This window comes from Nelumbo nucifera, chromosome 4 (assembly GCF_055504915.1).
Source record: "Nelumbo nucifera cultivar China Antique chromosome 4, China Antique-T2T, whole genome shotgun sequence".
Classification (NCBI taxonomy): domain Eukaryota; kingdom Viridiplantae; phylum Streptophyta; class Magnoliopsida; order Proteales; family Nelumbonaceae; genus Nelumbo; species Nelumbo nucifera.
In genome coordinates, this window is record NC_142652.1 from 42,516,612 (window position 1) to 42,530,321 (window position 13,710).

Consider the following 13,710-nt stretch of genomic DNA (forward strand, 5'->3'; position numbering starts at 1 on the left):
CTGGGCCTATATTAATAGGCCTAATACTATATAATGATTTAAGTCATCTGAGTGTCCCATCACTAATCTGGGGCATCCCAGTAATTTCTTGTACTTTGTACTACATTCATATATAAATAATAGCATGGTCGACTAACTAGTATAGTTCGACATTCACTGTATTTCAGAGTTTCTCTTCTCTCTTTTGCTATTCGGGTACAGCTCCTAAGATTACATACAGCTTGGGACCAGTATTGCTTGGGCACTTTGTGCTGGAATAGTAGGGCTCGAGCTGTCTCCAATAGATGTCTGTTCTTACGCTCAGCAACTCCATTTTGCTGAGGGGTGTTAGCATAGGATGATTGGTGTAACATGCCAGCATCTTTCATGAATGAGTTCAGGGATTTTTCAAAGTATTCAGCAGCATTGTCTGACCGAAATTGCTTAATCTTCTTATCAAATTGTGTTTCAATCATCTTGCAAAAAGCCATAGTTATCCGTGGTACTTCATCTTGTCCTTTTAACAGATAAATCCATGTGCACCGAGAATAATGGTCAATAAAACTAATAAAGTAACGGAATCCATCAATGGAAACAATGGGTGAAGGTCCCCAAACATCAGAATGAATCAAATCAAAAGGAGCTCGAATTTCATTACTAGAAGTTGGATACACTGTTCTACATTGTTTTGACATTTGACAAACATCACAAATTAAACTCTGACTTGGAATGCCCTTAAACAATTCCGGAAACAACATTGCTAATGAAGAGAACGACACATGACTTATTAGCCTAGCATGCGATAGGTGCAGCCTAGCTATTGACTCCACACTTTCCGGACTAGTACCAGCAGAAGCTTGTAGGGCTGAGCCGATGTCTGCATCAAAATAGTAGAGGCCTCCATACTCATGACCACTCCCAATCGTTCTCGTCAATCTGTCTTGGAAGACACAATGAGTAGGGAAAAAAGTTATACTACAGTTCAAATTTTTTGTAAGCTTTGAAATAAACAACAAATTTGAGGTAAGACTAGGAATATGTAGGACTGATTTAAGAGAGAGGTCCTTGCTTAGGTCAACCACCCCCTTTCCAGAGATGGTGGAGAAAGACCCATCAGCCACTCTCATCTTATCCTGGCCAGACAACAAGTGATAAGAAGAGAATAAGGAAGACATATGTGTCAAATGGTCAGTTGCTCTGGAATCAATCACCCAAGAAGTGGAATCAATGGAGCTAGTTGCACTAAAGGCAGAGACTGTACCTGATCTGGAAAGAGAGGTGGAAGCAAAAGAATTGTTTTTTAGACGGGCTAATGCCCGGCTGGGAACCTCTACCTCACTAGCCGTGAAGCCCCAAGTACCAACTCCAGAGGAGTCAGCAACCTGCCCTATGGAGGAAGAAGACACTGTTGGAGTACTTTGTGAGTTGTCACCACTGTTGTTGTTGGTGGCAAGATTCCCACTTGTCGTATGTCCCTTATGTTGTCTCTTGTCCTTTCTCAATGCAGCTGGCTTCAGATGAGGATACAGGACCCAACATTTTTCTTTTGTATGTTTCTCACCACCACAGTGGGTGCACTTGAGGGACTTCTTGTCTGGATATCTGTTTCCCTTAGTGGAGACTTGGGCTGAATGTTCTCCAAATAGTTCAGTTGACAGTGTTTGAGAATCAACTTGCATCTCCTTTCTCCTGACTTCTTCATTTCTCACTAGGTAATAGACATGGTGTAGCTCCGGTAATTCATTTCTCCCTAGAATTTTGTACCTTATACCCTCATACACTGGGTCTAGGCCAGCTAGAAACTTGAAGGCTCTGCTCTTTTCAATTTGCTTTTTATGTCTCTCCTTGTTCCTGGCATTTTCCCAATCCAATATCAAGTGATGATCAAACTCATCCCAAAGGCCTTCCAGAGTTGCAAAGTATGTTGCAACCGTAATATCTCCTTGCCTTAGAGCTGCAATGTCTTGGTTCAATCTGTAGATTCTAGCATTGTTCTTTTTCTGGCCGTAGGTCTTAGATACCTTTTCCCAAATCTTAGTAGCTATTAGGGAAATGATGAACAGTTCTGGCAACCCGAGGATTCATGGAGGCCAGCAACCAAGACATGACTATGGCATTTTCCTTGCGCCACACGGCATGCTCAGGACTGCCGACTTTAGGTTCCTTCTTGTCCCCATCTAAATAGCCTGTGAGATCACGGGAAGTAATGAAAAGTCTTGCTGAGATGGACCACTCTCTGAAGTTATACTCATCCAGCAACACACTTGTAATCTACAAGCTGTGCAGATTAGGGTTTTCCAGGTTTGAGAACCTTGCAGCAGGTCTGTTATCTCTAGAGGAAACTTCTCCGGATAGTGTGGACATCCTGACTTCAGTCTTAGTGTAGATGGCTCTGTTTAGAGCTGGCTGAAGTGTTCACAGTGCTGGACAATCAGGTGCTGTTAGCTCGCTAGGTGGACTTCACTTGAGCTGAAGCAGTTCGGGTACAGCAGCAAGTGAGAGGTTCTGGGCTGATAATCGACTTGAAATTAGGGCTCTTTACCACTGTGCTGTGCAAGTCTTGCTGGAGCTTCGAAGCTGCAACTGTAGAAGAAGCTCTCCCCCTTTCGGCTGGTGCTAGGACTGCTGAAATCAGTCCTCGACTAGGTCTGTCCTATACAAACCTCTCTTAGTAGCCAAATAGCTACTATTTGCTGGAAATAACCTAGTAGGACATCTGCTTCTGGGTCTTACTTCCCTTGAGCCCTACAACCAAGGGAAACCCTAGGTTCGAACTTGCTTTGTTCTCTTACAACCCTAGGTTTTCACTGCAGCAACCCAGAAAAGAAGAAAGAAGATGAAAAGACAGCAAGAGAAGAGAGAGTGCGCCGGCTGAAACTAGGGAGAAGCTAATGTTCTGATACTATGTGAGCTTAGGAGCTGTATTCGAAGTAGTAGAGAAGAGAAGAAGACCTCTGAAATACTGTGAATGTCAAACTGAATAGCTCTGTCGACAATACTGTTATTTATATTAGAATGTAGTACAATGATACAAGGAATTACTGAAATGCCCCTGATTAGTGATGGGACACCTAGACAACTTAAAACATTAAACAGGCTTAGGCCCATTAACACAGGCCCAGTACAGGATAACTTAAACTTAAGTATAGGCTAATAAGAACTCTTATCAGCCGAACACTCATACATAAAGAGACTTCTGATTGTTTAGTCAATGGTATATCTTGGATTAGGATGGAAGACAACTTGTACAGGCGTAGCATTTCTTTTAATTATGCCTAACTTGAGGGGGAATTTTAGAGCTACCAGTTTAGAGATAGTTTTGTCTACTCATAATCTTTTACTAGTGAGGTACATGTATTAATCATTAGTATAAAACCTAATAAGGTGGCTGGTATACAGAACTTTTTTCCCTCTCATTTTTTTTTCTCTTCTCATCTCTTCCTCTCTCTTTCTTACTTCTCTTCTTCTACCTTTCTAATATCATATTTCTGATACTAAAACATCACAATTCCTGCATCAATATTCATACTAATATATGTAAATTGCAATACAACACTTAATTAACCTAATGACTACAAGTCCTTATAATAGTAACTCTCAACATTCTCTTCTTCTGTTCCTTTTTATGACATATTGTTCTGTACTTTAATTTTGTGTTCTCCTTTTGTGTAGATCCTGATATTGCTTGTATTTCCCAAGTATGTTGGGTCAGCAAATTATGCAAAAAATCTATTACGAGCATCGATTCTTTTACAATACATACCCAGGCTTTTCAGGTGCTTGCCTTTGCTTGCTGGTCAATCATCAAGTGGCTTCATATTTGAATCAGCATGGGCCAACTTTGTAATCAATCTTCTTGTGTTCATGCTGGCTGGACATGTTGTAGGATCGTGTTGGTACCTACTTGGGCTACAGGTGGGTTGCGTCACTTTTGATATGAACAGATAGAATTGTCGAATACATGTTTTTTCTATATCTTTATGCACATTAAAATACTGAAGCCATGAAGCTGTTCTCATGAGATAATTGGATGGTTATGCATTTGGCAATTGACTTTCTTGATAATATCTTTTTCTATTCAACTATCATATTGATATTTACAGAATCTAAGTGTATGCTGGGGATGATATAATAGCTAATAAATAATTTGTGGAATGTTTGATACACCTAGGGAAAAGGTGCTTATTTTTGTTTATATTATGATTGAATGTAGCTATTTGTGGCAGAGATTTGCATATTTTTATTTGTTACTCCACATTTTTTACATTGCAACCATAAGTCCAGCACGTACTTCATGATAATTCAGTTTGGGTGGTCAAAACAATAAACCTACTTCCTCAGGTAAGCCCCACATATACTTTCCTTGTTTTTGTTAATGAAAGAAGAAAGAAGAAATTTGAGACTAAGAAAAGAAAAGAGTGAAGGTGGACTATGATCATTACATTTTATTCAATGTCTTAACCATTATACATTCTAAATACCCAACAAATCCAATTTACCTTAAGGCTTGTTACGATATTTTCTTATTGGTCACTCTCTTGCTCCCTTAGGCTGTGTTTGGTTTGAAAGAAAAGGTAGGGAAACCTGTAGAAATCTTGTATTAGGTTTTTCCTTTTCTTTCAAACCAAACACAACCTTAGTGGATGGTTCTTTCTCTCTACCATTATCTATAGGTATCCTATCCACCTAACCTTCAAGGTTTAAAATGTTGGTGTCAGTGGAAATGTTGGTCATCCAAATGTAGGAAACATTTCATAAATGTTGGAAATATTGTATGGAAATAGTGTAAAAATTATAGACATGGTGGAAACATTATGAAGTACGCAAAAATATATAATGGTATTTTATGAAATGATAAAATAAGCATGGAAACTCCTTTTTAAATTATTTTCTTGTTCCAAATCATTAAGCAAAACTAAGAAACTAAGGTTGTAGACAAAATAGTATGTTGTGAAGTTGTCTTGTAAGCCTCATGTGGTTGAAACTTCCAGTGAGTGTACCATGTATGCTTTGGCTTCTTACAGTAATCAAATACAGAGTCTTTTTCCCCATCTGAACTGTCAACCTTACTGTAGTAAGGTTTAGATTTGGCTATTTTCATAGCCAAATTGTCCAAGGGAGGTGTCTGGAGCATGATTTCCTCCAACTTTCCTCACTGTGAACTAGGGTGTAGGCTTGAGAAAGTGATAATCACTTTGTGTGAGAATGTGTTGTCTAGTAATGGCTTACTCTTGATCTAGCCCAATTAAAAACTTATTGTGGGTTGCTTTATCCTCCTACAACTTCCATTCCAGGGTCTCTAGTTAGTCCATCTCCTCCCAGAGTGATTTCAGTGTAGAGAAATACAAAGTCAGAGACATATCTCTGTGCTTCAAAACATTAACCTACATCCTTAACTGATATACTCTGTCTACATCAAGAGATGTGAATATGTCTACAATACTATCCTAGACATCCTTGCTAATTGTAGAGACAATGAGAAGATCTAGCCATAGGGCTATTTTTGTACTTTTACTTCTTTTGTTGTACATCTATTTTATGTACTCTTTCTTTTGTACACTAAGGGCAGATTTGTCCTTTTACTTTCTTTAATATAAATCTCTTTTAGGGTGTCGATAGTGACCATGTGACACACCTACCAATCTGCTGTGTTCTCTTCTCTCTCTGTCTTTTTTATCTGACTTTGACATGGTATCTGAGCAGGTCACGATCAGATCTGCATATAACCTATTTTGAACTCTTTTCTTTTCAGCTATCTAGAGTACTCCCTAACAGTATTTGAGAGGCTCTCGAGTGCCCTTGAATCCCTCCTCTAGGGCATCTCTTGATCAGAACTCTATAGACATTTTTTTGGACTGTTGTGCCATCAGATTTCTTTTTTTTTTCATTGGATCTTCTTGTAGAGACATTGGATCAGGCTGAAACTTTAGATCTGGTGTCGCCCAGAGCAGATCTACTTATTCGAATTGGTTTGGATTGGATCGGATTTGATTAAGAAGGGTTTTGAGCCACTTCTGAGTTTGGCAGACTCTTATAGTTTCCTTTTCTGGATATTAGTTGAAAGGTATCTCTTTCATTATTCTGATTTGAACCATATCTTTTGCTTAGAAGTGTGGTTTTCTATCTCTTGTGATTCAATGGCATTAGAAAGGATGGAGGTTTTCTCTATTAAGTTTATTGGTATGAACTATGCACTATGGAAGTTTAATTTTCAATTTCATGTCGAGGCAAAAGGTCTTTGGGGATATCTGGATGGATTAGTACCTAAACCTGATGATTCAGATATTAAGGTCATAATTAGTGGAAGATTGATAATGCGAAAATCACATCATGGATCCTAGGATCAGTTGAAATTGACATTGTAATCCCTATGAGAGGATACAGGACTGCCTATGAGATGTATGAGTATCTTGAGAATGTATATCAGCAATCAAACACCTCTAGACAATACCAGATAGAGGTTGACATCTTCTCATACTACCAGGGAGAAAGGATGGTCCAGGAATACTATGCATGGTTTATTAATCTCTGGACAAAGTATGAGTTAGTTCACATGGGAAAGGATCTGTCAGAATGTTGCATGAAGTATATAAAGGAGCACTTTGATAGAAGGAAGATTATGCATTTTCTAATGCATCTCAGGCTTGAGTTTGAAGTTGTCAGATCAAATATCCTGAACCGAGGAACACTTCCTGACTTGGATATTATTCTTGGGGAAATTCTGAGAGCTGAAGCTAGATTTGCTACACAGATTATTCTGGATGGGAGAAAAGATTCTAACATTAATACTGTCCTCCTGGCAACAAAATCAAAGGGGAAGGACTTCTCTAAAGTACAATGCTATGAATGTAAGGAATTTGGCCATGGTGTCTCCCATTGCAAGAAAAAGAGTACATGCACTTATTGCAAGCAGTTCGGCCATATCATTACTGAATGCCCTACTCGGCCTTAGAAAAGCGGTGGATCCAATTGGAAGAAAGTAATCTACAAGGCCTATCAGACTGTTGTAGATGGATTAGATGCCTCATCCTCCATTACTTCTGTGGTTGGCCAAAATGACACTTTTGGTGGCATGTCTGAAGAACGGATTTGACAACTCTTGTCCTTGGTCATCTCCTCAATCTTCTCTGCTATTGGTCTGTTTGGTAAGTCACCAACCTATTGTTCCTCACCAAATCACCTCTAGTACATCGACTCAGGAGCCTCTAATCATATTATAGGGGCCACACTCGGTCAGTACTTCTGATGGTCATCTCCATTTCATTTATCTACTTCTAAGTCATCTCCGTTTCATTTATCCAAAACGTTATTTGTACCCAAGCTCACCACCAATTTGATTTCTGTTGGCCAACTTGTAGAGGAAGGTAGCATTGTCTCATTTACTTCTGATGGTTGTTTGATAAAGGACCGACAAACTGAGGAGGTGAAGGGGAAGGGGCGTAGACTGGGACGACTATTTGCTTTGGAGTTTAAGAAGAATAAGGCTTCACATGTTTCTACTTCTTGTTTGCTTTCTACTACTTTTGGTTTTGAGTCCTTCAGTTGTAATAATGATTGGCATTTGTGGCATAAATTGTTGGACAGTTTTGTATGCCCTTAGCTTCAATCAGAATGATGTACTTTATGAGTTTATTGTAAATGAATAAAAGTGCATATTTGATTCATGTTCCCTTGGTATGTTTCTGTGTAAAACCCTTAAACTAGACACTTAATGAGACTCGTGTTAGTTTAGAATATTCACAGCCAGTGGGTCAGTCTGGGGAGACCTATCCTGATAAGGCTGACACTGTTGTGCCACCAAGTCGGTTGGGGTGGACTGTCTCAACTGCCAGGGTGAGACCCTAGGCACATACAGTGTAGGATTAATTGAATCTTTGAATTGGACCAGATTTCCAATATTGCCCTGGACCATGGAGATTAATGGGCAAAACTGGAAAGTTACACCCGACCCCTAGACTCGATTATGATACTGCACTAGGTGTCGGATTGGGCTGTCTTTGATGTACCAATCAGTGAGATCCTTAGCGGGGGTCAAAACCTGGGTATGTTGGGATAGTCTGAGAATTCATCTGAGTGGGTGATCATAGTGACAGGATCAGCCCCTTTGTCGGACAAAGGTAATGATCGGGGATGCACTCTCACTAATGGAAACCAAGACTGCCGGCAGCCGATTTCAATCGTTGAGATTTGTTTTGCAAAATATATTTTATATGAGATATAAAAGTATATATATTATGGTTTCTAAAAAGTTTGCAAAAAGGTTTTAATTCCCGGGATCCATATAAGTAGAGAGTGCAACACTGTTCCTTGCAGCCGAGGGAGAGGTCTTCTCTTGTCGGGCAGTGTTTGATCATTAAGGGCTGAGAGGTTAAGTGTAAGACCATTGAGGATAATACCTGATGGGCTAATCTTGCATCTGCCCACAGTCCTTGGGTATTACAAAGTGGCTTGGCCTAGGGACCACTTAGGGTAAGTGTTGGGCCCATAGAGCCCATTTGATGGGTTTCAGGAGGTGCACTGTCCATAACAGTGTATTCGGCCAGGCCTTGTAACAAAGACTGGGCCGAACCCATGTGGCTGATGTGTAGATCAATGCTTGAGTCCCACGCCATACAAGGAAGCCCAATTGGACAACAGTTAGGAAGGTTAAGTGAGCACATAAGCTTAATGGGCCTAAAGCCCATTTCGAACTGGACTTATTTAATAAGTTAAGTATGGGCGAATTCTGAGATGGATCAGCAGATAGGATTGGGTCTCAACCCTATCCACTCAGAGAGTCCAGATCTGAATATGATTCAGATCTAGAAACCTTCTAATGATATTAGGAGATGGCTGATCTAATTTGCAGATAGGATAAGGGTTTATCCTTATCATCTAAAAGGATGTCTGATCCAAATATGGTTTGGATCAGCAGCTCCTAATTGGATTAGGAGCTGATCTTTTAGGATTAGAAAAGGAGGGGGCGGCAGCCTTTAGAGACAGATACTCACATCCTCTTCAGAGCTGAAAATCACAGAAGAAAGATTTCTGCAATCCCTGTGAAAATCTTTCTTGGCGCCTCATTCCTGCGGTCGCCAGACTTCCAGTTCGATCTCCAACACTGTGGGAGAAGTCAAGATTCGATCTTGACATCAGTTCTTTGTGAAAGAATTGATTGGAAGTTGTGCTTACATGCCATCCTGTTGTTTCTTGCGAAGGACAGAGTTCTTGGAGAAGAACACTACTGATTCTGCTCCATTCTACACTGCACCATCTTCAGTGGGAGCAGTCTTTGGATCCTTCCTTGGGCGTGAACACCTTCGTTGGGAGATATTATTTCTCCGTATCAGGTATAATCCTCTCCTACTCCTTTTGGTTCAGATCTGGCTCAGTTTATGGTTCAAGATTGATCCTTGAAAATGTGATTTTCTAAATTGGGAATGCGATTCCCAGTTGAAGGGAGAGAAAAATTTTTGAAATTCGCCCCTTTATTCCGCAAGATTTGGGCGTCCATACGATGGATCCCTCATCCCTTCATAAACACCTTCGTTTTCTAAGAAACTTGATCAGTTATTTGCTTCTGGTAGCTTACCTATTTTTGTTATTTCCTTTAAGAATGTTAATAAAAATTGCATTAATTGTGGTTTATGTAAGAGCCATATTTTACCTTTTCTTTCTCACTCTGAGCATGCTACAGTTCTTTTTCATTTAATACATAGTGATGTTTGGTCATCTCTTGTTGTTTCACGGCTGGGTTATAAGTAGTTTGTAACCTTTATTAATGACTGCACCGGATTCACTTGGATTTATTTACTTTGAAAGAAATCTGAAGTTTACTCTGTATTTAAGCACTTTCATGCTTATGTTACTACTCAATTTGATGCTCAGATATGTGTGCTATGATTGGATTCAGGGGGAGAGTATTTTGATGGGGATTTCCAAACTTAAAACAACACTGAATTCAATCCCAGAAATCCTATCCAGGTACCCCATAACAAAGTAGGGTAACAAAAAGAAAGAATGGGCATATTTTGAGCGTAGTCAGAACACTTCTACAAGATTCCCATGTACCTTCTTGGTTTTGGGTGGAGGCGGCCAGCAATGCTGTGTATCTCAAAAATCGTCTTCCTTCATTTGTTTTAAATAATTCTTCTCCTTTCCAATCTCTCTTCCACAAACCTCCAGATCTATCTATACTTAGGGTTTTTGGTTGTGCTTGTTTTGTTCACCTTCCACCTCATGAACACACAAAGTTAACCACACAAACAACTTTGTGTGCCTTTATGGGGTACAATTCTGAACATAAAAGATTCCTTTGCTATGATCCTTTGGTCTGACATATTCGAATCTCTCGTAATGTAGTTTTCCTTGAGAGAGCGTCCTTTTTTGAACATATTGTAAAATTCCCAACTCCTTCCACTTCCTTGTTACGCAATTTTGATTCTATAGGTACCTCAAGTATACCCATGCCACCTCTGTAGAAACTTTAGACCTACAGGAAGTAACAATCTTCTTCAGTCTCAATGTCCCCCCCTGCTCCACCACCAGCTACTGATCCAGTCACTCCAATTGCCCTAGTAAGTGCACCTGATCCACCCCTTGAACCCATTGTACCCACTTTACGTCATTCTTCTAGATTCTCGCCCACATAACCGTTATGGTTTTTCACTAGACCATAGATCCTTCCTTGATGTTTTATCTACTACAGGCATTCCCAGATCTTACCAGCAGGTTGTATCAAAACCACATTGGAAAGATGCCATGGATTTTGAGATCCGAGTCCTTGAGAATGACACTTGGGACTTGGTCAAAGCTCCACCTGAGATATCTCTCATAGGGAGCCGATGGGTCTATTCTGTGAAAATGAAATCTGATGGGAGTCTTGACAGATACAAGGTTAGGTTGGTTGCACAAGGCTATAAACAGGAATATGGGATAGACTATGAGGAGACCTTTGCTCCTATAGCAAAAATGACCACTGTACGACTTCTAATGGCTATATCTGTAGCCAAACAGTGGACAATCCATTCAAATGGACGTAAAGAATGCATTCCTTCATGGGGAGTTGAAGGAGACAGTCTATATGAAGCCCCCTCTTGGATATTGTACAAACATGCAGCTTGTTTTTCGTCTAAAGAAGTCACTCTATGGTTTGAAGCAAGCTCCTAGAGCCTGATTTGAGAAGTTCAGATCTGTTATCACTGATGCAGGATTTATCCAGAGTTCTTCGGATTATTCTTTATTGACTTTAAGGCGAAAGCAGGAAGTGACGATCTTACTTCTTTATGACGATCTTTATAGGGGATGGTGTAGAAGGAATTGTTGAGCTACGATAGTTACTCGGTGAATCCTTTAAGATGAAGGACTTGGGGTCTTTGACATATTTCTTGGGGCTATTTTGTTAACCAACAAAAGTATGCAGCTGATCTAGTTAAACTGGCCAATCTCAGTGATTCCGAGATTGTGGACACCCCACTAGAATTGAATTTAAACTCAGCAAAGATGATGGTTCTCTCCTTGAAGATTCTACCCTTTATTGTCAACTAGTGGGCAGTTTAATCTCTCTCACCATGAATTGGCCAGATATATCATATGCAGTTCAACTGGTGAGCCAATTCATGTCTTCTCCAAGACAACCTCATTTATCTGCAGTTCATCGGATCATTTAGACATGTGTGAGGCACCTTATCATATGGGATATTTTTCTCCTCTTCATCCCCTATTAACCTTACGGCTTATGTTGATATTGATTGGGCCGGTTGCCTTAACACCCAATGGTCCACTACTGGCTGGTGTGTATTCTTAGTCAACTCTCTTATCTTGTGGAAGTGTAAGAAACAACCTACTATATCAAAATCTTCCATTGAAGCTGAATGCAAAGCTGTCTTCTGTGTGTAGTGAAATCATATGGCTCCGGGCTCTTCTACTTGACATGCTTAATGAACCATCACCGTTTGTGCCTCTCTATGCAAACAATGTCAATGTAACCAAAATTGCCTCCTACCCTGTCTTCCATGAGCACACTAAACACATAGAAGTTGATTGCCACTTCATCTACGCTCTTCTTCTTGAGGGTATTATATCTCTTCCTCATGTCTCCTCTAGGCTCCAACTGGCAGACTTGTTAACTAAAGCAATGACTCGGGCTCGACATCTATTTCTCATGGACAAACTGATGCTTATTCCTAGGCATCAGTTTCAAGGGGAGTGTAGAGGTAGTGAGAAGATCTAGCCACAAGACTATTTTTGTACTTTTACTTCTTTTGTTGTACATCTATTTTATGTACTCTTTCTTCTATACACTAAGGGCAGATTTGTCCTTTTACTTTCTTTAATATAAATCTCTCTTTTAGGGTATCAACAGTGACCATGTGACACTCCTACCAATCTGTTGCGTTCTCTTCTCTCTCTGTCTTTTCGATCTGACTCTGACACTAATGTGTGGCTGAATGGAATTAAGCAATCGCAGCATAACCATATAGTTTTCTTGCATCTAATGGGGATAACTAGGGTCCTTGGAATTAGGCTGTACTAAACTCCTAGTGATGTAACTTAGTTTTCCATGCTCACCATTGCCAATTCTTATAGGCTAAGACCATTCTAGGTTGTTAGTGCCATCTAGTCTTGCTGTAGAAATCTGTCCTACATTTTGGAGATCTCTAGTTTCTCTTGGAACCATATTTTATTAATAAGAATATCATCACTGCAGATTCAGATTAGCTGAATGCTTTGGCTGTTCAGCAGGCTGTGGAACCAATGATGAGGTTCCACACCAGTAAAAAATTCAGGGACCCCACTGTGAAAGGTGCAGGCCCCATGTATTTTGTTACTTGCGTAGAACAGCCTGCTAAACAGCCAAAGCGTTCAGCTACACCTTGCTCCATCACTGCATCCTCCCAGAACCATTTTAGGATCACCAGTAGACTTCTGATTACTCCCACTAGCCTCCATGTCTTTTTCAAACAATTCGAAACACCAAAATAATGAAAAGTAAACACTTATGGGTTGTATAAATCAGAGTTTTGGGCAACAAAAGGTCTTCCCAAGGGAAAATCTAACTTGGTAACTCTAGGAAGGAGAAATTCTTTAACCGATCTCTCAAAAAGAACAAGAAAGGTTTCCAGCTTAGATTGATCTCACATACAATGTGAAAGAAACCCAATCAAATCAAGTCACAAAATAAAAATAACTCTAGTAAGAGTCCCATCTCTGAAACCCTAGCCCTTAACTTGGGAAGAGCAAATCTTAGATTGATCTCTGCAGAGATCTCTACACTTTATCTTGTGGAAATTGATCTTCTTATAGAAGAAAAATAACTTGAATAAGTGTCAATTTCCATTTCAAAGGATAAAAATGTATCCTTCCAATTGAAAAACTCCCTTTATTTCTCTGATTCTTCTTATTTCTAGGAAATTCTCCAAGAACATTACCTTGGGCAGCAACCAGAACTCCAAAAACTAAGAATTAGGCCAAATGTAAATGATTGCTCAGCCTTCTTTCTTCCATGCAATCGTCTGATCTGAAACTTGCATGAAATAAACTGAACTCACAATAGATATCGTTCAAGAAAGAATGCAATGTACAAGAGAAGAGAAGAGATCTGAAACGAATAGTATAAGGGGAAAAATGAGGGAGAAGACAATTTACACTTATTCCCTTAACGAGGAGGAAACTAATAACAAATTCAATATAAACTAAATAGCCCATGGGCCTAATAACAAATTTAGAACATACATAAAAAAGAATGAACCC

At 39.7% G+C, this 13,710-nt stretch overlaps 1 protein-coding gene across 3 annotated transcripts in view; it reads left to right on the forward strand.

Annotated features, from left to right (window-relative positions):
- The window catches only part of LOC104590509 (putative cyclic nucleotide-gated ion channel 20, chloroplastic), a 169,546-nt gene that overhangs the window by 68,834 nt on the left and 87,002 nt on the right, over window positions 1-13,710 (forward strand). For all 3 annotated transcript variants that reach the window (XM_088903557.1, XM_088903559.1, XM_088903558.1), the window contains one exon: window positions 3,652-3,894. In XM_088903557.1, the coding sequence (XP_088759683.1) occupies window positions 3,652-3,894 (243 nt within the window). The remainder of the gene's footprint in view (window positions 1-3,651; window positions 3,895-13,710) is intronic.